At 47.2% G+C, this 24,814-nt stretch overlaps 1 protein-coding gene across 1 annotated transcript in view; it reads right to left on the bottom strand.

Moving 5' to 3' along the window:
* Positions 1 to 14,682: 14,682 nt before the first annotated feature.
* The window catches only part of FAF2 (Fas associated factor family member 2), a 55,683-nt gene continuing 45,551 nt past the window's right edge, over positions 14,683 to 24,814 (bottom strand). The window contains exons 9-11 of the mRNA XM_007524357.2: positions 23,769 to 23,940; positions 23,106 to 23,249; positions 14,683 to 17,625 (exon numbers count right to left, since the gene is read on the bottom strand). Of these exons, the coding sequence (XP_007524419.1) occupies positions 17,443 to 17,625; positions 23,106 to 23,249; positions 23,769 to 23,940 (499 nt within the window). The 3' untranslated portion in view covers positions 14,683 to 17,442. The remainder of the gene's footprint in view (positions 17,626 to 23,105; positions 23,250 to 23,768; positions 23,941 to 24,814) is intronic.

Genomic DNA, 24,814 nt, shown 5'->3' with positions numbered 1-24,814 from the left:
TCTCCCTCTCTATCTCCCACACCCTCCTCAATTTCTGTCTCTACCCAATAATAAATAGTAATTATAAATAAATTAAATTAAATAATTTTTTTTAAAAAACCTTCCCCTTGCAAGGGTGCAGCCAGCCCCCAAACCCAATGTCCTCCCCAAAGGTGGGTGCTGACCCCTGGACCGTGTCGCCCTGGCCAGCCCTTCTGGGAACCTGGGGCCCCCCCTTCCAGAGGCAGGGGAGCCACCCTCCACCACACTGCTTTTCTTTCAGTTCTTGGCTTAGCCAGAGTGAGTTTCCTGTTTGTGCCCCGCTAACTGGAGACTCAACGGGCACCAGAGAAAATGAGGGTGCAGCCTCGTGGGTGGGGGGACCCTTGAGAATAGGGGGCTTCCCTAGCCAAACAGTGGAGGAACAAGGACGGGGCTGGGAGGTCCCTGACTTCCAGGCTGGGAACAGGCCAAGAGGTACTGGCAGCTTCAGGAAGATTCAGGAAGGGGGGGGGAGGCAGGCTGGTGACAGCCACCACATGCTTCGGGTCCATCACACCTTCTCCCTGGGTTTCCCTGGAAAGTCTCCAAATCTCCTGACTCCTCCACTCTTCTCCAAAAACTCCTGGGCTGAACCTCTCTGGGGAGAAAAATACCCAGGGGCCCGCCCGGTGGTGCCTCACCTGGTTAAGAGCAAGTTACAGTGCACAAGGACCTGGGTTCAAGTCCCCCGTCTCTACCTGCAGGGGGAGCTTCACAAACAGTGAAGCAGGGCTGTAGGTGTTATTCTACTCTCTCCCTATCTTCCCATTCCCTCTCGGTTTCTGTCTCTGTCCAGTGAGTAATAAAATATTAAAAATCATAATAAAGAGAGCCAGAGGAGGGAGAGAGGGAAGGAGAAAAAGATAGTGCAGCACTGAAGCTTCCTCCAGAGCTGGGAGCCAGGTTTCGGCCTGGGTCACTTGAACGGCAAAACAAGGCAGGCACCCTCCCAGACGAGCTCTCGACAGTCCTAGAGAGAGAGCAGGTGTGGGGAATTTTAATTTATGAGGAAAACCAGAGCATCCCTGGAAATATGCGGTGCCAGGGATCCAAATCAGCATCTCATGCATGTAAGCTCTAGTCCCACTGCCACTTCCTGGGCCAGTAATTTTTTTTTTTTTTTTTTTTTTTTTTTTACCAGAGCACTACTACTCAGCTCTGGCTTATGGTGGTGCAGGGGATTGAACCTGGGACTTTGGAGCCTCAAGCATGAGAATCTCTTTGCATAATCATTATGCTATCTACCTCTGCCCCCAAAAACTGTTCTTAAAGGGAGCATGTTCTTTTTCCTTTCGTTGAAATGTATTTATTTATTTAGGCACAGGAGACAGCATAATAGTGAAGCAAAAAGTTTTCATGCGAGGAGATGGGTGGTGGTACACCTGGCTGAATGCACATGTTACAATTGTACAAGGCTCAAAGTTCAAGCCCCCAGCCCCCACTTGCAGGGGGAAAGCTTCAAGAGTGGTGAAGCAGTTGGGCAAGTCTCTCTCTCTCTCTCTTATTTTTTTACCAGAGCACTGCTCAGCTCTGACTTAATGGTGGTCCTGGAGCTTGAACCTGGGAACTCAGAGCCTCAGTCATGAAAGCTATTTGCATAACCATTATGCTGTTTCCCCAGTTCTGTCTCTCTCCCTATCACCCCCTTCCCTCTTAATTTCCAGCTGTCTCTATCCAATAAATCACATAGGGTTAAGCACACATAGTATGAAGCGCAGGAACCAATACAAGGATCTTGGTGCGAGCCCCTGGCTCCCAACCTGCGGGGAGAGTCATTTCACAGTGGTTGTTATTGATGTCGTCCTTGTTGGATAGGACAGAGAAAAATGGAGAGAGGAGGGGAAGACAGAGAGGGGGAAAGACACCTACAGACCTACTTCACCGCCTATGAAGCGACTCCCCTGCAGGTGGGGAGCCGGGGGCTCGAACCAGGATCCTTGTGCTCTGCACCACGTGCGCTTAACCCGCTGCGCTACTACCCGACTCCCTCAATTTCTGTCTTATCCAGTAACAACAACAATGGAAAAGATGGCTGCAAGGAGCAGTGGATTCATGGTGCAGGCACCGAGCCCCAGCAATAACCCTAAAGGCAGAAAAAAGAAATTAAAAATTAAAAACAAAAGATTGTGGGAGCCAGGATGTGAGGCACCTGGTTAAGTGTACACAGCACAGCACTCAAGCTCCCAGGTTTGAACCCTTACTCCCTACCTCCTGGGGGAAAGCTTCACAAGTGCTGAAACAGGGCTGCAGGTGTCTGTCTCTTTCCCTCTCTAACTCTCCTTCCCCTCTCAATTTCTGTCTCTAATAAATACTAAAAAAAAAACTTCCAGGGGCCACTCGGTAGTGCACTGGGTTAAGCACACGTAGTGCAAAGTACAGACCAGTGAAAGGATCCTAGTTTGAGCCCCCGGCTCCCCACCTTCAGGGGGTCGCTTCACAAGGTGAAGCAGGTCTGCAGGTGTCTGTCTTTCCCCCTCCTCTCAATTTCTCTCTGTCCTAACAATAGCAGCAGCAACAACAGGAAAAAATGGCCTCCAGGAGCAGTGGATTTGTAGTGCAGGAACCGAGCTCCAGATAAACCTAGAGGCACAAAGATTTTCATGCCGGAGCAGGGTAGTGGCGCAATGGATTAAGTGTACATGTTAGCATGCGCAAGGACCTAGGTTCAAGCCCCCTGTTCCTCATCTACAGGGGGAACACTTCACAAGTAGTGAGATAGGTCTGCAGGTGTCTCTCTTTTTGTCTTTCTCCCCCCCTCAATTTTTCTCCTAGCTAAGAAAAAAGAGGGAGTCGGATGGCAACACAGCAGCTTAAGTGCACGTGGTGCAAAGCGCAAGGACCGACGTGGGGATCCTGGTTCGAGCCCTGGCTCCCCACCTGCAGTGGGGGTTGCTTCACAGGTGGTGAAGCAGGTCTACAGGTGTCTGTCTTTCTCTTCCCCCATCTCCATCTTCCCCTCCTCTCTCCATTTCTCTCTGTCCTATCCAACAACGATGACATCAGTAACCAAAACAATAATAACTACAACAATAAAAGAACAAGAGCATAAAAAGGGAATAAATAAACAATATTAAAAGAAGAAAGAAAGGAAAGGAAAAAATGGCCACCAGGAGCAGTGTGGCCAGGAGCCCCAGTGATAACCCTGGTGGCAATAACATATATTTCTAGGTTGAAGCCCCCAGGCCTCACCTGCAGGGGAAGGAAAGCTTTCTGAGTGGTGAAGTAGTGCTCCAAGTGTCTGTCTGTCTCCCTAGCAACCCATTCCCTCTTGATTTCTGATGTCTCTATTCAATAAATAAATAAAATTATAAAATAAAAAAAATAAGGGCACCAGGCGATCACGCAGCAGGTTAAGTACACATGGCACAAAGCGCAAGGACCGGCTTAAGGATTCCAGTTTAAGCCCCCAGTTCCCCAACTGCAGGGGGTGTCGATTCACAAGCGGTGAAACAGGTCTGCAGGTGTCTTTTTCTCCTTCTCTGCTTCCCTCCTCTATTTCTCTCTGTCCTATCCAACAACAAAGACAGAAATAATAACAATGACGATAAACAAGGGCAACAAAAGAGAAAAAAAAAAAAAAAGGCCTCCAGGCAGGAGCAGTGGATTCATAGCGCAGGCACCAAGCCCCAGCAATAACCCCGGAGGCAAAAAAAAAAAAAAAGATATTTAATAAATCTTAAAAATAAAACAAAGACTGGGAGTTGGGTGGTACTGCAGCAGGTTAAGCACAGGTGGCAAAAAGGGCAAGGACTGGAGTAAGGATCCCGGTTCGTGCCCCGGCTCCCCACCTGCAGGGGAGTCACTTCACAGGCGGTGAAGCAGATCTGCAGGTGTCTGTCTTTCTCTCCCCCTCTCTGTCTTCCCCTCCTCTCTCCATTTCTCTCTGCCCTATCCAACAACAACATCAATAACAACAATCATAACTACAATAAAACAAGGGCAACAAAAGGGAATAAATAAATATTTGATAAAAATAAAGGGAGGCGGGTGGTAGTACAGTGGGTTAAGCGCATGTGGCACCAAGCACAAGAACCAGCGTAAGGATCCCAGTTCGAGCCCCCTGGCTCTGCACCCGCAGGGGTGTGTCTTCACAGGCGGTGAAGCAGGTCTGCAGGTGTGTCTCTCTTTCTCTTCCTGTCTTCCCCTCCTCTCTTTGATTACTCTCTGTCCTATCCAACAACAATGACAACAACAACAACAACAAAACAAGGGCAACAAAAGGAAATAAACATAAAATTAAAAAATAAATAGTAAAATAAAGACTACTATATCTCTTGGCACAAAGCCCGCTTTGCACCGCTGTGCAGGAAGTGTAATTTCCTGCTCCCAGCTGGGGACTTTACTGACTGGGGTACCAACTGGGTGGGGAGATGGCTCAATGGCATCACACATGCCACAACAGTCCCCACCAGTCCCCACCTGTAGGGGGAAAGCTTCACTAATGGTGAACCAGGGCTACATGTTGGGTAGTATGCCAGCTCCCCCTGGCTTCTGCTTAACCATATGCCTATATAGGGATTGATTTGTTCCCATTTAAAGCTTTGGTCTATTTACATAAATCACTTTTACATTTACATAAAGCACCACACTCCCTCCAGGGCATTGGTGGTTCAGTGGTAGAATTCTCACCTGCTCCACCCCCTCTCCTTGTCACACCCTGATCCTCTCCTTGTCACACCCTGATCTTCCACCAGTCACTTTTCGCTCCACCCTCTCTATGTCACATCCTGTTTGCACCCTACTTGGAGAGTATAAAAACAGCTGCTCTTCTGATTAAAGACACTTGGAAATTGCTTTCCGGCTCCGAGAGTTCCGGAGTGTATCTCCTGCGAAGTTAGTGCGGCACGAGTTCCTGATCCCTCTCCCACGCAGCAGCCTAGATCGGCTCCAGTTGAGTTCTCTCCAACCCAGAGAGCACTAGCTCAGGAAGAAGCACCCTCAGGCTATCCCGGCATCTGGTGCCTGAACAGGGACACGTAAGCAGCAGATTTACAAGAAGACATCCTGGATAAGTACACACCTTTTGGGTATCTGCAATATTGTGTTAAGGCGCTGTGATTTTTTTTCTTTCTTATTGTTTTCCTGAGATCTCTCCACCATGGAAAATCTTTTCCAAATTCTGCGTTCTTTTTCCAGTATACAATTTTTATATATCTGGGACATTTTTCTCGGGGCTGCACCTTATATCCTGTTGATCATCATAGCAGCTTTTAAGCGATATATAGGGCAACCTCTCAAAAGGCTTAAGGACCTAGAGGCTGAGGTCCAAGAGATAAAGGAAGTGATCATAGAACTTAACCAGCACCTTAAAAACAAGAAGAAGCAAAGGCCTGTCATGATCCTGACCCACCCTAATTCCTCTGCATCTTGAGGCCCCTATTTTGGCATCTTGCCCTGAGGCCCCTATTTTGGCAGATACGTGTCCGAATTCTCCTTTGGACTCCACAGCCACTTCTTCGGCCACCCCCATTTTGGCAGACACATGTCCGGAACCTGCTGCTGCCTCCACGGTTGCTTCTTCGCCCACCCCCGTTTTGACAGACACATGTCCGAATTCTCCTGTAGCCTCCAAAACCACTTCTTCAGCCGCTTGTCCAGAAGCTTCCACTTCAGTGACTCCTCCTACCGCTACACACTTATCAGAGCAAGTCCACACATTTCCGGTCAATGTTGCCCCCAATAGACAAAAACCTCAGGCCTGGTATCCATATTCTGCCACAGACCTGAAGGAACTATGCCAGGCTATCAAGGATGACAGTGTTGATGCCCCATGGACCAGATCCATTTTACAAGGCCTGCTTCAGAACCTTAATACCCCCCAAGATTGGAGGGATGTAACTCGCGCTACGCTCCCAGGCCCCCTCTTCCTGCAATGGGAGGCATCCTTTCGCGACGAATGTTTACAACAATCGCGGAAAAATATTCAAAATCAGCCAGAGGGGAATTTTGATGCATTGTTAGGAACAGGCCAATTAGAAACAGGGATTCAACAGGTGGAAGCTAAGTTTCCACCGGGGTATTTTGATCAAGTACGCCTGTGTGCATTAAAAGCATGGGAGCGATTAACACCACCCATGGGAGCGGCCTCAGCCCCCATTCTCTCCCTTCAACAAGAACCTGATGAATCCCTCGCTAAATTCATTGCCAGGGTCCAGTCGAGTTTGGAAAGGAAGATTTATAATCCTGATGCTCGTTTTCTCCTCCTGCGATCCATAGTCTGGGATGGAATGCTTCCACATTTTCGACAGGCCTGTATCACTCTTAAAAATGAACACCCAGATACTTGGATTATAGCTACACAGGATCTCATATCAAGCTCTTTTCAAGGACCAATGTTACAGGCCTATGCAGCTACCTTACATAAGCAAAAGGGGCTTGCTTTCAGTGCGGTCGCCAAGGGCATTGATGTAACCAATGTCCAGAAAATAGACTGCGACCCCGCCTCCAGTCAGGGCAACCCCGTCTCCAGACAGGGAATCAGAGACCACGAATGCCTTGTCCCAGATGCCAGAAAGGATTTCACTGGAGGAGAGATTGTTGGTCAAGGTTCCATAGGAACAGCATGCCTCTGCCAAATGTAAACAGGGATTTAAACTAGGTGTGGGGCTTCCCTTAGCCCCGCCCCCAAGAGGGAAGGAAGCAGGTCGCCCGCTTGGTGCTGTGCCCTTCTTCCACAAACAGAAGCCCAGCTTGGGACCCAATCCATCGCTACACCCACCACGCCAAGTAACAATAACAGAGGGTGAGCAGAAGGAGGAACCCGCGGTATGTGGGAACTTCCAGCAACTTTCGGCTGGAGCAAGAGAACAGCTCGAATTCGGAGCCTGAGATTTTATGGACCACCCCTGTTTTAGAAAGGGGTCACCCAACTATGACAGTAAAGATTGGTAATATTCCTTTTAAGTGTTTGATTGACACGGGAGCAGATAAGACAATATTAAGACAAGCAGAGGTTCCCCAGAGTTGGGAACTCCTCCCAGGACCACACTTACATGGTGTTGGAGGATTGACTCAGGCATTCCACACACGAGATTCTGTTGTGTGGGAAGATCCAGAAGGGACTACCGGATGCTTTCAGCCTTTAATAGCTGATATAAGCACCAATTTATTGGGAAGAGACTTGCTGGAATCTTTAGATGTAGTGATATCCTCAGACACCTCTGCAGGACACCACACTCACTCCTGTGAGACTGCTAGACCCAACCAGCACCCCCAATACTAACTGCCACTGTTCGTAACAGAACTCCCCACTTAGATTGGCTTTCTAATGAGCCTGTCTGGGTGGAACAGTGGCCTTTGCCTAGGGAGAAGCTAGAAATTTTAAAGGAACTCGTCCAAGAGCAGTTATCTTTGGGACACATTCATCATTCTCGGAGCCCATGGAATACTCCAGTCTTTGTGATTAAAAAGCGCTCAGGAAAATGGCGCCTCCTCCAAGATCTTCGTGCAGTTAATAAAACCATGCAGGTTTGGGGCTCCCCCCAAAGGGGTTTGCCTCTTGCTTCCGTGATTCCCACAGGAATTCCAATCATAGCTATTGATATATAGGATTGTTTTTTCTCTATTCCCTTACACCCACAAGATTGTAAACGTTTTGCTTTCTCTGTTCCTTCTATTAATAATGCCAGCCCTGCTGATAGATTTGAATGGGTGGTACTGCCCCAGGGCATGGCTAATAGTCCTACTATTTGTCAAGAGGCTGTTAAATCTGCCCTTTTTCCATATATTCATAAGGGCCTTAAGGTTTTTCATTATATGGATGACGTGTTAATATGGGGAGAATTAGATACAGATCTCTCCGCCCTACGTGATTTTCTAATCCCTGCCTTAAAGAGAAGTGGAGTTAATGTAGCTCCTGAGAAGATACAGCTAATTCCTCCAATATCTTTCTTAGGTTCAGAGATTTCCCTAACGCAGATTCGTCCTTTAAAACCTTGTGTTACTTTTCCTTCTAATCTCACTCTTGCTTCTTTACAAAGTTTTCTTGGAAATTTGAATTGGCTTAGGCAGTATCTTTATCTGCCTACGAGCTGCCTGCAACCACTGTTCGATCTGTTAAAAGGAAACAAACAGCCCTCCTCAAAGCGTATGTTAACCCCCGAAGCCTCCTTGGCACTGGAAAAAGTTAACCAGGCTCTCCAGGACATGCACCTCGTTCGGTTCTCCCCCTCCTCTCCAGTAAACCTTCTCATTTTTAACTCCACCCCCACGGTAGTGGGGGCATTGTGGCAGAAACATGGCGTTCTCGAATGGCTTCATACGCCAGTAGGCGGAGCTGCAAGACTCCTTACCGAGATTGATGCCTTAGCATTTATGGTTCGCCAAGGAAGAAACAGATCAGTTCAGGTCTTAGGAAGGGAACCAGATTCAATCATTCTTCCCTTTTCTCTCACAGATACAGAATGGCTCATACGCCACCATTCTTGTTTTGCCATAAGTTTAATGGGTTTTCCAGGACAATTAGATAATCATTTTCCCTCTAATAATTTGATAGCTTCTTTACCTCTGTTGCCTCTACTAGTATCTAAACTTTTCTCTCGAGATCCTATCCCCTCTGATCCTACAGTGTTCACTGATGGTGGAAAAAAGGGAGCTGCTACCCTTATATATTATCCAGACCAGCAATACTCCAAACCTCTCTTTACTGAACTTCCTGATAATTCCCCTCAGTACAAAGAACTTTATGCTGTTTTCCTTGCATTAAAAGCTGTACCAGAATCCTTCAACCTTTTTTCTGACAGTGTGTATACTGTTAACTTACTTCCATGGCTTGCTCGATCTTATGTAAGAATTGGTGACAACCCACTTTCTCCTCTTTTAATTCAAATTGCCTCTATGCTCTGTTCTCGAACCCAACCACTGTATGTTCAGCACCTACGTTCCCACAGCCCTCTTCCTGGTCCCCTGTCCGAAGGGAATGCTGCAGCCGACCACCTTGCCTCCACAGGAGTTCTCCTAGCCTCTGTCTCTAATCCTGCTGACTTTCATTCCCTAACCCATGTTAATCTTAAAGGTCTTCGAGCTCGATTTCCTGATATTCCTCTGCCACAGTTAAAACGTATTCGTGCTACATTTTCCTCCTGTGCAGGTCTAATCAAAACACCTTCTATTCAAACTCTGGGGGTTAATCCTCGAGGTTTAGAAGCCAACACTCTTTGGCAAATTGATGTTACCCACATACCCAACTTTGGCAAACAAAAATATGTGTTCGTCTCAATTGATACCTTCGCTAAGTTTATGTGGGCTACAGCTCAGACTGGAGAAAACTCAAAAAAGCTTATAAGCCATATGCTCTCCTGTTTTGTTGTAATGGGCTTACATCTTCAACTTAAAACGGATAATGGACCTGCTTTTACCAGCAAACAATTTAAAGATTTTTGTTCCCTCTGTAACATTACTCATACTACAGGCATTCTGTATAATCCACAGGGACAAGGCATTGTTGAGAGGGCCCATCAAACTCTTAAGGCTCAATTAAATAAAGAAAAAGGGGAAATGTACCCCCCCAATATCCAGCTGGCAAAAGCCTTAACTACATTAAATCTCTTTAATATTTACAAAAACTCAGACCAACCTCCTATTATTCTTCATTGGCAAACACCACCCACCCTCCCAGCTATTAAAGTCAAATGGAAAGACCCACTTGATAAAATTTGGAAAGGACCTGACCCCCTGTTGACTATGGGGAGGGGTTTCACATGCATTTTTACACAAAATTACTCCAAGCCTGTTTGGGTTCCTGCCCGCCATGTCTGGCAATACCCACATGATGGCGCTGATGTTCCTGAAGAACAATAAACACTGCAAGAAGACTGGCTGCAAGAGGACTGGCTGCAGGATCCACCCCAGGATCCATAATACAGCATGGCAGAATAATAAAAAAAAAAATCTGATTCACAGAACTCTTCCCCCCCCCCCGAATGTCTTATGATATGACTGGCCAGTTGTGTTTTGTGAGTGAATGAGTGAGAAAAAAAAATTTAGTTGAGTGACCGAAATTTTTGTACGACCCATTGTGCTCAGAGTACTCTGAAAGTTAACTGACTTTATATAAAATGGCTGGACGCAGCCATGGTTTCTGGAGACGTCCAGAAACAGTCCAAAAATTGTTCATTCCTCTTTTTGATTTCTTTTTTAAGTCTTGATATAAATATGAAATGTTTAGTCTTAAACTGTGTGAGTAAAGATGGTTCAACTATGACAGTAGATCTAAATTCGCCTTTGAAATGATATGTCTTATTTACAAGTTTTTCTCCTCCTGTGTGTTATAAACTATGTTTAATATGCGTGTTTCAAGTTTGGTAAACATTAACTTAACGGTTAAAGTGTAACTGTGAAGCTACATTCTTACCAGGAGTGGTAAAATCAATTCATTAAAGTAACTGAGTGTTTAAGGTAAAACTCTAAATATTCAATGTGACAATTCATCATCTCCTAAGTTAAAATACAAATCCTCTATACAGGACATTTTTGGAGGGCCCCCCAAAATGTCCTGTAAACTATCTTGTGGAAATTAATCCACAACAAATTTGACATCAATCTGACATTGTAAATGTACCAAAAAAAATTGTCACTAAAATGTGTTAACTCTAGTAACCTGAGTTTGCTTAAAAACCCAATGTAAAAATAGTTAAGAATCAATATATGTGACTTAAATTCGGTATGAAAATTTTGCTATATAGAGACTGCTAAATGAGGTCACATAAGATGACCTCTACACGAAATTATAAAGATACCTAAACCAATTATAATCATTGAGTTATCAATTGTAGTAAACTTCTAATTTGTTACAAAGTTTTTTCATAAGTAATTGACTACAGCTATGACAAGCCTTCGCATAAAGAAGCATCTGCTCATATAGAATCCCCAGAAATCCATCTTGGACCCCTGACCTCTGACATCACCCACAATTACAGCCATACCCCGAAACCCATGATGTGACCTGACACGATCTGGAGAACCTGATTCACAGACTCCAAAGGACAAGACCTTCCTACTGCCTTTTTCTCAACCATCGGTGTCTGCTCTTCCTGCTTCTGTTTCACCCATCATGTTTTGGCGGTTCCAGGTCACTCTCTACAGAAAAGTTCCAGTGGCTGTCCTCCTCCATCAAGATAGACGTGTGGAATTTATTTCCTGGCCGTTGACATTGGACTGATGCTTCTATAGAACTTGCTGGACACTCCCTTTATACTGCTGGACTTCTTGAAGAATGACTGTAGCAGTTCATAGAACTTTCTGCCAGCTGACTCGGGATTTTGCAATGCCAGATCACCCCTCTAGCCCCTCGGCTTATCAGGCCCCCACTCCTCCACCCATCAGGTTCACTCTGTCTCTTGCTACTCTTACTTATCCCTCTCTGTCTTGTGCTAGTTCTTTTTGAAGACACTATCATTCTGCTTTCTTCCCAACAGGTTTCTGTTCACCCCTACACTGCTATTCCCCTGACAGAGATGAAGCCTTTTACAGACATTGACCCAGTTATATATGGCCATTAAGTAAGAGGGAGATGTTGGGGAATTGTGAGGATATGGTTGAGCTTGGAAGGGCTTGAGCCTGAGGGGTGTGTCAAGCCTGTTAGTCTCTCTCTCTACGGAGAGGTTGAGCAAGGAGGGACAGTAGAACCCCAAAAAGTGTGCCTCTTACCAGTCTCCCTGCCTCACAAAGTGCCCCGCACTCCTGATACTATGGAAAAGTTAAAAAAAAAAAGGGGGAGATGTTGGGTAGTATGCCAGCTCCCTGGCTTCTGCTTAACCATATGCCTATATAGGGATTGATTTGTTCCCATTCAAAGCTTTGGTCTATTTACATAAATCACTTTTACATTTACATAAAGCACCACACTCCCTCCAGGGCATTGGTGGTTCAGTGGTAGAATTCTCACCTGCTCCACCCCCTCTCCTTGTCACACCCTGATCTTCCACCAGTCACTTTTCGCTCCACCCTCTCTATGTCACATCCTGTTTGCACCCTACTTAGAGAGTATAAAAACAGCTGCTCTTCTGATTAAAGACACTTGGAAATTGCTTTCCGGCTCCGAGAGTTCCAGAATGTATCTCCTGCGAAGTTAGTGCGGCACGAGTTCCTGATCCCTCTCCCACGCAGCAGCCTAGATCGGCTCCAGTTCTCTCCAACCCAGAGAGCACTAGCTCGGGAAGAAGCACCCTCAGGCTATCCCGACAGCTACAGGTGTCTCTCCCCCTGCCCGTCAATTTCTGTTTACACACACACACACACACACACACACACACACACACACACTCACAATGAGCCCATTTGTATAAAGCTAAGAACAGGCAAGAAACCTCCCCAGAAGAAGTGGAGATGGATTCCCTCGAGGGGTAAATGATTTCCTGGAGGTGACACTGGAGTCTTCCTGTTTCGGTGAATAACATTAGTTACTGTCTGCTCACACTGAGGATTAAGATGTAGGCATGTCACTGAACGTCAGTGACACCTCAAACAAGATGCAAATGGTGGAAAGAGGAAGCAAGCTACAATGCAGAATCGTTTTGAAGTAAAAGAGGAAGATAAAACTGGGTGACAAGAAAAAAAACAAAACTGGGTGACAAGACCAGGAAGCCAGCTGCTGTTGTGATGGGCTCAGAGAGTGGAGATCCTGGGGGCAGGCCCTGCAAAACCAAGCGGAGTTTCTTTGAGAATCAGGACTATGAGAAAATTCTAGGAGGGAGAAGAAATGAGTGGGAAGGGAAAGAGGGGTACCATTAGTGTCCTGATTCCTGGACTTCGTAGGACGCACTGCTGGGATGCTGTGAATCCAGAGAAAGTAGCCTGCTGGTGGCCTGTGCGTCAGGGTCGGACCTGGGAGACAGGGCCTGAGGGGCAGATCCCACCTTCCTGGGTCAGGGTCCCAGGCAGTGAGTGAGGTGAACATGAGGAGGGGAAGACAGCATGGAAGGGGCTTCTGGGGGGCCCTTCCCCCCATGAGGCTGCTCCGATGTAGCTCCTTTCACCCACGGGTGGGGTCTGAAGTCTAGCAGTGGGCAAACCACAAAGCTTTTGAACACAGTAGCAGGCACTTGGCAACAGCAAGTCAACCAGAACAGGAGGGGCCGGGTGGTGCCGCACCTGGTTGAGGACACATTACTGTTGCACAAAGATGCAGTTTGAGCCCCAGCTCCCACCCACAGGAGGGAAGCAGTGATGCAAGTCTGCAGGTGTCTTATCTTCCCCATCTTTTTGAATTTCTGTCCTAGCAAGTAAACAAAAGGGGGGGGGGGTAGTGACCCAGCAATAAACCTGGTAGAAAAAAAAAAAAGGCCAGTAGTGGATTTGGAGGGTGGATAGAATAATGGTTATGCAAAGAGACTCTCATACCTGAGGCTCCAAAGTCCCAGGTTCAATCCCCTGCTCCCCACCAGTCAGAGCTGAACATTGCTCTGGTTTAAAAAAAAAACAAAAAAAAAAAGTGTATTCATCACACAGGCACTGAGCCCCAGCAATAACCCAGGTGGCAAGAGAAAAGAAAAAAGTATATGCATTTTCAGGCGGGGTTAGAGAGCATCATGGTTATATAAACAGACTGTCATGCTTCATTCTCCACCACCACCACAGGTCAGAGCTGATCAATGTTCTGGTTAAAAAAAACAAACAAAAAACCAATTTTTATATGAAGGTTTGGAGGTCAGGGCAGTGGCCCACCTGGTTGAGAGCACACATTGCAGTGCACCAGGACCTAGGTTCAAACCCGACCCTCACCTGCAGGGAGTCTTCCACCCCACTTGATTTCTTTCTCTGCCCAATGAAAAAATAAAGAGGGGGAGCACAGAACTTTGGTGGCAGGAGCGGTGTGAAATATCATCCCTATTATTTATCATATTTATTATTTACCAGAGCACTGACCTGTTCAGCTCTGGTACATGCTGGTCCGGAGGACTAGAGGTGGGACTTTGTAACTGCAGGCATGAGCCTTTACATGACCACTATGCCAGCTACCCCCTGCCCAGTACCTTATAATCTTGTAAACTGCTGTTAACTCTCACACTCGCTCTCTGGAGGGAACTCCAAGGCAAGAGGGATAGCATAAGTTATGTAAAATGACTTCCCAGTTCACAGCACCACTGTAAGACAGAACTAATCAATGCTCTGGTACTGGGCGGGGGGAGCGAGCAGGAGAGCGAGCACTCAGGCAGCCCCAGAAGGTGGAGTGTGTACAAGGTCCAAGTCAGATCCCCGCATCAGATTTGCCAGAGTGATGCTCTGGTCTGCTCTGCTCTCTTTTTCTCTCATAAATAAACATTAGCTGAGCTTTCTTTCCTAGGAAGGTCCCACGCTTGAGTAAGCAATAGGACATGGGGCAGAGTCTCTAACTCCCAGGACAGAGTACTCTGCACAGCAACAGATGGCGGAAGAGGAAGGCAGTGAGGCTTAATCTTCCTGTTAGAAGAGAAGACGAGCCGAACACCTTAGGTGGGGAGTTCCAATAGTTCAGCTGTCAGACCGAAGCCCAGAAGGTGCTGCAGTGGGGTAAGCGGTGCACGTGTGAGCAGGAGGTCCTGAGTTCAAGCCCTGGAACTACACTCATTCTTGGCAAGAATGAGTCATTCCCATCCCTTCCCCCAATGCCCTCCCAAATTCCTTCGCACCCAGAAACCCTTCTACCCCCTCTCCCTGACAGAAAGACCCATAATAGAGGAAATCTTTGTTATAAAACATTTAATGTTAACCTACAATACAATGTAAACTTTTATGAAAAAAATTTTAAGTACACTAGATTTCTTAAGTAAATCATGACGTAACTATTCAGGTGCAGTACAGTTGGGGCACTGCCTCTTATGGGCGTGGGGTTCCTTTCACCTCATTCTTCATGGCCTGAAGAAAAACCAGTTGTCAAGTGGAGCTTCTCGTCCAAGCACCAGAAAGCACTCCTCTGACTCCTCGTCTGGGGGGTGGTCTCTCCTTCCCAAAGTCATCCTCTCGGGCTCCTACCTTGGCCTTGGCACCAACTGCTTGCTGTGTTTTCATACTGACTGTTCAGTTAAAGAGTTTGAGTTTTTTGTGTTGTTGTTGTTTGTTTGTTTTTAAGAGAGAATATTCTCCTGTAGTCATCTCTTATCCAAACATCATAATGGCTACAAGCCAGGAAAGACAGTTGCTCTGGGGAATTCTGCGCAAGTGAAGGCAATGACCAGAAAGGTCCACCACAGGGTTGCCCAAATCCAGCTGACGGACTCACAACAGGAGGACCGTCTGGCTTTCAGCTCCACCTTCTGCAGTCTCAGGAGTGCACAGAAAAACTTGAGATGAGCGTTTCTGCTTAGCTGAAGACCAGCTGCCTGAGCCACAACTGACTGAAGCTGGGGTGATGTGGGAAAGGAGATGTGTGCAGGGCACAGCTTCTCGGGACTTACTCCTTCATGTTCCTGGGAGCGTCACACGTCTCTCATGGTAGAGAGGTGGCAGCTGGCACAGCTTGGGAGCAGCAGGCAGGAGCGGGGCCTGGCCACGGCAGGCCTGTCTTGGATGGGGCCAGCAAGGATCGCGAGCTTCCGAAGCCTCCAGCAAACTACCTAACCAACACAGACAAGACTCTTCCCAGCTCTGACCTCCTTCACTGAACGAGTTACCAAAAGCTAAGAGGCAGAGAGCCGGCATTGTGGATGTGATGGAACTGCCAGCCCAAAGAGGTGTTACACTGCTATGCTCCCTGCCTCGGGAAGGTCCCTGGTGCCCTCCTGCATGCCACCAAGGTTCCAAGCAGGGAGGGAGGGAAGGAGGCAGGGCCTGAGTGAAAACAGTCCTCTCTGCCCGAGTGTCAGCAGGAAGCGGGCCCCAAGGAAGGGTGCTTAAAGAGCACAGCTTGTGCTAGTCTTCACTCCAGATCCCATCTCTGACCATGCTCTCCACACTCCTGGTCTTGAGGTGCTGGGAACTGGAATGAGGCTTTTCTGGAGCTGGTGTTCTAGACTACTGTACCCTGGGAGGTGCTCGGGCTCCCCATGTGATCAGAAAAGTGCCTCACTGGGCCTTTGGTGTGTGCCCCAAGCACAGAGGACTGCAGAGAAGACCCGTGCATCACGTTGCTGGAGAAGGGGCCCCAGGCGTCAGACAAGTCAGACAGAAGCCTCTGGAGACTGTTCTGCTTGGCTGGTCTCGCACCTCCGCCCTTGGCCTCACAGCATGCTAAGGAACTACAGTATCTGCAGAGGCCGCAGTATTAGGACGAGTCGACAGCAGTCTAGCTACGGAATACTTTGGAATATTTGTCAGCTCACGCTGGCACCTGTCAATACATGGCCTGACCCATGTACCCATTACCGGAAACTCGACCACAGACGAGAAGTGTACAAGTCCCTATTACTTCAGCACAGTGACAGAGGGAGGGAGAGGTGGCTCGAACAGAAACTGAAAGGTGCCTTCTGCCAGTCCACACAGGCAGAGTGGGTGTCTTGGCAGGCCTTCAAGGCGTGGTTCTTTTGATCCTTAAACCACCACCACCACCACCACCACTCCCACAGGCAGGCATGCCACATGGTTCTGCTGGTTCTACCACGGGACCTGCTAGTCCTTTGGAAAGGCACCAGCTTGGCAACTCAGGAACTCTCAGGGCTGGGCAGGGAACAGCATGCACTCGTCAGAAGAGGAATGAGAAGCTGCTCTCCTTTGGTTTGACCCCAAGAACAGGCTGAAGGGGTGTGTACAGATGCTAGACCTGCAGATCACAATACACCTTTGGGGTCCTAAACCCAGACTTCCTCCCTTGGCTCCAGGGGGCTGCCCAGGGGGCAAGAAAGGACAGCAAGAGTTGGACCAAAATGAAGGCCCTCTCTCTGGGGAACCTGAGAGGGACAATGGCAGAGAAGCACAAGCTAGCCCAGGCACGAACTCAGGGGAAGAATTGCTCTTTTATCAAATCAAGCTAATGGGGGAAAAAACACCAATGTCAGCCTCATTCCTTTGGTCAATGCAAAGCAACAGAAACAAGTGAAAAGTTCTTCCTTAGTGGCAGGAAGGTCAAGGCCCGTCTGCTCAGTGTCCAGCGTCCCTCGTCTTGGAAGGCAGAGAAACCGGTCCTCAGGAGATGCTGCATTAGCTGTGGATGGAGATTTTTTTTTTTCCTTTTTTCACATTTACTTTCCATAAAAGCAAGAATGGGAATTAGTTGGAATGTTCCCTGGCCGGCTAGGGAGGAGGATGGCGGTCGGGCGGGAGGTGCAGAGTCTCCTTCCGATAGGAGGCGCAAGGGCTGAGGCGGGAGGCTCGCTCCTGCGCATGTGGGCGGTGACTCTTGCAGGCAGCGTGGTTTCTGATCCTTCCTTAGGATGCAGCAGTCTTTAAAAAAAAATATTGTATAATAATAATAATAATAATATGAATTTCTCTCTCTTTTTCTTTTTTTTTTTTTCCCACTTCTCTTAGGGACTGGGGTGAGAGGGGAGAGGACCCAGGGGGAAAAAAAAGTCATTCATCTGTTAGGTCCTGAACAAAGAGGACTTCTGTGTGGCTGAGTCCGGCCTCCTGCAGCGTGGGGGGGTTGGGCCATTCTTCTGAGGGCAGGCAGGGCAGCACCCTCCGGGGAAAGTTGGCTTCAATCTGAAACTTTTCAGGGCTTTCTTTCAAGGAGAATAAGAAGTCGTGGATCACCTGCAGGGGTCATTCAGAAAAGGGCAATGAGAAAGACAAACGCAAGAGAAACAACACATACACACACGCCCCGCCCCCCACTCCCCTCAGCACGGCTTAGATAGGAAGTCTCCCTACTCCACTAGAATTATATATATAGGCAGTTTTTCTCCTGTAGGTGCTGGGGATGAATCCAGGGCAAAAGGCAGATTCTTTCAGAACCAGCAATCTGATGCAAAGCATGAGTCCTCCACTGAGATAAGATCCCTGGCCCTGCATGATAGCCCGTGAGAGAAACCATTACACAGTCTAATGTACGTCCTGCTCTGGGCTGATTCAGTTATTTCTTTCTTTTTTTTTTTTTTTTAATTTTTTAAAATTTTATTTATTTATTTATTTATTCCCCTTTTGTTGCCCTTGTTTTATTGTTGTAGTTATTATCGATGTCATTGTTGTTGGATAGGACAGAGAGAAATAGAGGAGGGGAAGACAGAGGGAGAGAAAGACAGACACCTGCAGACCTGCTTCACCACCTGTGAAGCGACTCCCCTGCAGGTGGGGAGCCGGGGGCTCAAACCTGGATCCTTTTGCCAGTCCTTGAGTTTGGCGCCACCTGCATTTAACCCGCTGCGCTACCGCCCGACTCCCGATTCAGTTATTTCTTTTTGACAACTTGTCAGATATGAAGGTAACTGTTTTTTCCTGCTAAGAAACAATCACAATTACAGAGAAGTTGGAAGTAAAATTTGTTTCTTGGGACCAAGGAAGTGGCTCAACTCGAATGCACAACTTGCATGCGTGAGGCACTGGGTTCCATCTCTAGCGTAGCATCAAATGGCCTTTCACAATTGAAAACACAAAAAGTTAAGAGTTTGTGGTGTTCAATCCTTTCTTTCTGATAGAGGTCTAAGTGGCTATCACCGAAGGGGCATGATAGTGAAAGCGGGGAAGGCGGAGCTTGTCCTGGCCAGATGAGAGTCTAGACACAAAGAGGCCATGTCAAGAACATTTGATGATGGCCTGCCCCTTGGCTGTCCCTGTAGCAATGCTCTGGTGGCCAGAACTGACTGATATCCCTGCAAAGTGACAACCACTGCTAAACTGTCAATGGTCAATTCTTTTCTGGCAGTTCGTAACTAGGGTCACCCATGCTCACAAGATACTTAACTCTGTATATAGCCCCTCAGACAAAACTGTCCAGGACTGGAGAGACAGCACAGTGATTCTGCAAAACACTTTCAAGCCTAAAGCTCCGAGGTCCCAGGTTCAATCCCCAACACCACCTAAATCCATAAGCCAGAGCTGAGCAGGGCTCTGGTTTCTCTCTGCCTCTCCCTTTCATTAATAAAAACAAACAAGCCAAATTGTTGCCAGCAGTGTCTTCTGAGAGTCTGCACTTAAATGCAAGGCTTGTTGAGAGGATAAGGTCAGGTTTGATGAAAGGCAGAAGATTAGCAAGAACAAAATGATTTCTTTCTTTCTTTCTTCTTCTTTTAGATTTTTAAATTATCTTTTATTTATTGGACAGACAGACAGCCAGAAATTGAGAGGAAGGGGAGACAGAGAGACACCTGCAGCACTGCGTCACCACTTGTGGTGCTTCCCTTCTGCAGACGGAGACTGGGGTTTGAACCTGGGTCCTTGAGCATTGTAACATGTGCACTCAACCAGGTGAGCCACCACTCAGCCCCATAAACAATTTTCTCCAAAAACTGCAACTGAATGTTTTCAGCCACTCAGGGTGTTTGAAAGTTTTTTGTTTGTACCAGATGGGAGGGAGCTATCCGCCTGGTGATCGATCACCCAAGAACATCTGTGCCTTACAAGCAAGACAATTTTCTACAAAACCATAGTAGTTTCTTGAAGACAATGAACTCATACATTACACTATGATGATGGCAGTATACATACAAAGTTACTACTCACACCCCATTCAAGGCTAGCCACTTGTCTTTTTTCAAAGAATCCAGCTAGACTGTGTGTTGGGCTCTCTAGGTGAGCCTCCATCCTTTAACCTGGAGCAATTCTCCATGACCTTGATCACTTCTAAAGACTAATGCTTGCTTATTCTGTTGAACAACACTCCGTCTGTCGGTCTGATCACTCATGACAAGGTTCCGGCTATGCAAGTGGCAGGGGTACGTCACCGCTTTCTTACTCGATGCGCCCCGGTCAGTGTGCTCCACGGTGTGACAGTCATTCTTAGAACTCCATTATGGTGGTGTCTGCCAGGCTGCACTACCATAGACACTTCTCTACAATCAATGACCCATTGCAGTCGACAGATTCAATACAATCCCTAGTAAAATCCCAATCAACTTTCCAAGAAAATTGATCGACTTATCTAAAAATCTGTGTGGAACCAGAGCTAGCCAAACCACTCCTTAGTAAAAAGAAGGCTAATGGAGGCATCACACTCTGAGACATCAATTTATACTGCTAGCAATAGTAATTAACAGAGTGTGGTATTGGACAAAGATGGACACTCAGACCTCTGGAACAGGATCGAGAGCCCAGCAGTAAACTCACATGTGATGGACATCTAATCCATGACAAGTGGGCCAAAACCACCCAGTGGGGAAAAGAAAGCCTCTTCAATGAATGATGCCAGGGCTGGCAAAATAACTCACTTGGCTAAGTGCACTGCTTTGCCACGTGTGTGACCCAGGTTGACGTCGGGCCTACACTGCATTTGGTGTAATAAGTAACAATGGTGCCAGGAAAACCGGACACTCACATACGGAAACATGAACACAGATCACTTAACTCTACGCATCAAATTCAACTCAAAATGGATTAAAGACCTGGATGTTAGGCCTGAAATCATAAAATACATAGAAGACAGGCTGGATGGTTGAGCACACGTTACAATGCACAGGACCAAGGTTCAGGCTCTGCTCCCCACCTGTAGGGGGAAAGCTTCGCAAGTGTGAAGCAGTGACACAGTCTCTCCCCTCCTCCCTCCCCACATACCTGTCTCTATACAATAAATAAAAATTTTTTTAAAAACAATTGCTACTAAGGGCAAGAGACTGGCATATTTTAATGATGACTCTTTAGTCACTATCAGGCCATTCTATCAGCTAGGGCCCTTATCGGGGAATCCTGAGATTCCTAAACAGACTTGATGGGCCTAGAGCGCGAATAAATCCCTCTCTCCACTGTTACCAGTCATTTTTCTCAGGAACAACACAATAGAGCCCTTTGTGGGCCCCCATTGGACCTTGCCCTCAACTTGGATCAACAATGGTAGAGAATGTTCCATCCTCTGAAGGGAGGCTGGACAACACACTCTATGCTACACCTGAGGAAGATGGGTTGATTCTGGGGCAGCTTGGAATGTTCCTACTCATGACCACAGAATGTGAGCTCAGATCTAGAGGGATGCAGAGATCACACAGGCTCCTAAGCTAATTATGGGCCCCAGATCCTATCAAATCGATGGGGTTTACAGTCAACAATACTTATACCCCTTTCCCATATCAGGGAGCTACTCTCTTCCCTGATCCAGCTTTCTGGTCCTTTTTGCAGCCATGACATCATCTCCCCAGACAATGACTTGGATCCATCTACATATCAGATTTCAGGTTCAGGGAAAAAAAGAAAAAGTAAAAACAAACAACAAACAAACAAAACCTAGTATAGCCACAGGCCCTTTGGAATTTAACTAAAATATGCCTACTAGCTATCTACAAAATGGAGGACCACCCCAACACTTCATCTGCACTATTCCAGCCCTTAGGTCCAGGACTGGCCAACAATGTTTGGCTTTGTATGTTAACTCTCTTGTCAACCACCAGGTTCCAGATGCTAGCATGATGATGACCAGACTTCCCTGGACAGACAACCCCACCGATGTGTCCTGGAGCTCTGCTTCCCCAGAGCCTTTCCCCACTAGGGAAAGAGAGAGACAGGCTGGGAGTATGGATCGACCTGTCAATGCCCATGTTCAGCAGGGAAGCAATTACAGAAGCCAGACCTTCCACCTTCTGCATCCTTGCAATAATGACCTTGGGTCCATACTCCCAGAGGGTTAAAGAATAGGGAAGTTATCAGGGGAGGGGATGGGATACAGAGTTCTGGTGGTGGGAACTGTGCAAAGTTATACCCCTCTTATCCTATGGTTTTGTCAATCTCTCCTTTTTATAAATAAAAATTAATTAAAAAAAAAAGAAAACAAGGAAAAAAGGGAGGTGGAGGTGGACTTGCTTAGGTCTTTCTCGTTATCTCTCTCATAGCCACATAAATAACAAATTAAAAATAAAAGAGTAATTAAAACAACAACAACAACAAAAACAATTGCTACTTAAAAAAAAAAATCAAAGAAAAACACTGACAAAACATTCAGATATGTACTGCCAGGGATTGAACTGAGGACATTATGGTTGAAGGGCCAACATTTTATTTACTCTGCCAGGCTGCTTATGTTTTAAATACTTATTACAAGGGAGAGAACTAGAGCATCACTCGCTCTGGCACACGTGGCACTGGAGATCAGATTCTGGACCTCATGCCGAGTCCAGTGCTTGATCTGCTGAGCCACCTCCCGGACTGCCATGCAGTCCATTCCTGACTACTCTGAAGGCTAAGAGCATGGCAGGGCCTACTAGTCGCTCTCCACTCACTGCATTTCACAGACCCTGTGCCTGCACAATAAACCCGCATGCTGTGACTTTACTGAGACGGCTTTCATTACCGTGGTCTGGCATCAACCTGCACTGTTTCTGAGGTATGCCTCAAGTCATGAATTTGGAAAGGCAACAGAGCAACTCCCAACATAAACAGCAACTTCCTTTTGGTTATAAATGCTATAAACAGTAGCTGGAAAAATTCCATGGGCTTAATCGGAACTTAATTCCAACACCAACAGTGTCAGAGCCTAGGACAAACCATTTTACACACAAAGATATGGAAACTTAAGTACACTGACCAAGGAAACACTTCAGTAATGCTGGAAGGAGAGGAGTTTGCTCTACATTCTATATGACTCCCAACAATCTCTGCTCTTAGCTACTTCCTTGAGAAATGATAAACTATTTCACTATAAATTCCAAACTACAGCTACCAAGTAGAAAAGGTGGCCCCACAAAGCAGGCTCCTCATGGGCTAGTGGGGAGAAGGAAGAGGGACAACTGGATCTGAAGTGTGTGTGGACTTGTAGTCCGATGCGTGACTGTGGCACTGCTTGGCCAGCAGACAGCTTTCTCTGCAGAGCAAAGGGGCTGGTGGAATTCCGAAGCCCAGGCATGGGAAATCCTCCTACCATAAACACGTGAATCTCTTGTGGGATACTGTGTTAGGAACCTTCTCCCCCCTTAGAAAACTGATGGAAGTAATAACTGTTCTCAGCAGGCAGCTCGGCTGGAAGGCCTTCTACAGCGAGCAGAGGACGCACTGCTCTCTTCCTGACTCCTCTCCCTCCCCCCGCCCTGGTCTCCTGAGCAGCAGATACACTAACAAGGAATGTGGACACTGCACACAAGTGAGGCGGTTGTCCTTACTGTCAAAGACTGTGAGAAGTGGAATCGTCTTTCTACTCGAGAATCATTGGGTAGTTTGAAAATGATCTTGACACTTTCGGGGTCATCAGGGGAAGGCTCCGGGGGCAGGCACTCCAGCTTCCGCTCCTTCTCCTCTTGTAAGTTCTGTAGAGACACAAAGCAGAGGTGAGGCTCAAGCTCTGAGGAGGAAAACCAGGAGAACGCGATCACCATGTAGGGTTACTATGCAGTCGGAAAGGAGAACGGTCACGGCAAGAGTCAGCGGCAAACTGACCCAGACGACCGCCCCTCAGTAGGCGGGAAGGGAACGACTGACCAAGCGGCAGCACAGAGTCCGACGTGAGAGCAGCAGGAAAGTGCTCCCGCAACTAACACGTGCTAGGGATGAGTGCTCAGGCTATTTCCTGGTGGGGGTTAGCAGCACTTTCAACAGCTTGTCTCATTTGTCCTTATAAGGAAAAGAGTTGTTTTGCCTTTTACCCACTGCTGTACTAAAAAACAACAACAACAACAACAACAAAACCCCCAGCTTTCTCTAATTTAGAAATACTCAGGAATCCGTAGCTTACAGGGGGCATGGCCCACAGAGGTGATCTGTTAGTTGCTTCTGTGCACACTCTGGGGATGTGTCTGGGAGTCCCCAAAGTGAAGCGGGGGCATTACCCGCCGCCGCCGCTCCTCCGCCAGCTTCTGCTGCTGCACCTCTTCTTCCTTCCGCCGCTTCCGCTCCCGCTCCTCCCGCTTCTTCCGCTCCTTCTCCTGGTCAGCCCTGAGGGAGGCCAGGTAGGCCTCGTCCTGCTGCTGTCTCAGCACCTGGGTCTGATTTCGTTCTTCCCTGGGGAAGGGAAAGGGCCATCTCTTGCAAGGCTACTCTCTCGCGCGCTCGCGAGAGAGAGAGAGAGAGAGAGAGAGAGAGTGTGTGTGTGTGTGTGTGTGTGTGTGTGTGTGTGTATACGTTTATTTTTGCCTCCAGGGTTATTGCTGGGGCTCGGTGCCAGCACTATGAATCTACTGCTCCTGGAGGCTACCTTTCCTATTTTGTTGACCCTGTTGCGGTTGTTATTGTTATTATAGCTGGTGTTGTTGTTGGACAGGACAGAGAGAAATGGAGAGGAGGGGAAGACAGAGAGGGGGAGAGAAAGATAGACACCTGCAGACTTGCTTCACCGCCTGTGAAGCGACTCCCCTGTAGGTGGGAAGCTGGGGACTCCAACTGGGATCCTTAGGCTGGTCCTTGCGCTTTATGCCATGTGTGCTTAACCCGCTGGGTCACCGCCCAGCCCCCTCAAGGCTGCTTTGTTACACTAAAAATGTCTGAGGGTAAAAAGGCTGGCAATGTGACAGGCTACAAGACCATAGTGGAACCAAAGCCAAGCATAGCAGAATCTGATTAGTTACCTCTTTTCTAGTTTTAATTTGGCAAAGAAATGACAAGCTTTCCCCTCCCCTTTTTAATTTTTCAGATAAACTACCTTTACTCCCAACTTTAATAAAAGCAACATAGTACTATTGCTATAAAATAATCAGACAATTGAGATTTTACACACACATCTTACAAGTTATAACCAATTTAAAATCACCTTATTCAGAGTTCTAGCCAAGCGGAAACATGACATTTTCCTGCGTACCCTATTTTCTCTCTGCACAACATTCTCCTGTGCATGAATATACAGGAGTGTGCACTGAGTAGAAGATTAAACTATCTTCAC

This window comes from Erinaceus europaeus, chromosome 9 (assembly GCF_950295315.1).
Source record: "Erinaceus europaeus chromosome 9, mEriEur2.1, whole genome shotgun sequence".
NCBI lineage: Eukaryota > Metazoa > Chordata > Mammalia > Eulipotyphla > Erinaceidae > Erinaceus > Erinaceus europaeus.
The sequence above is the reverse complement of the archived record's forward strand: the minus strand, read 5'-3'. Positions and strand labels throughout refer to the sequence as shown.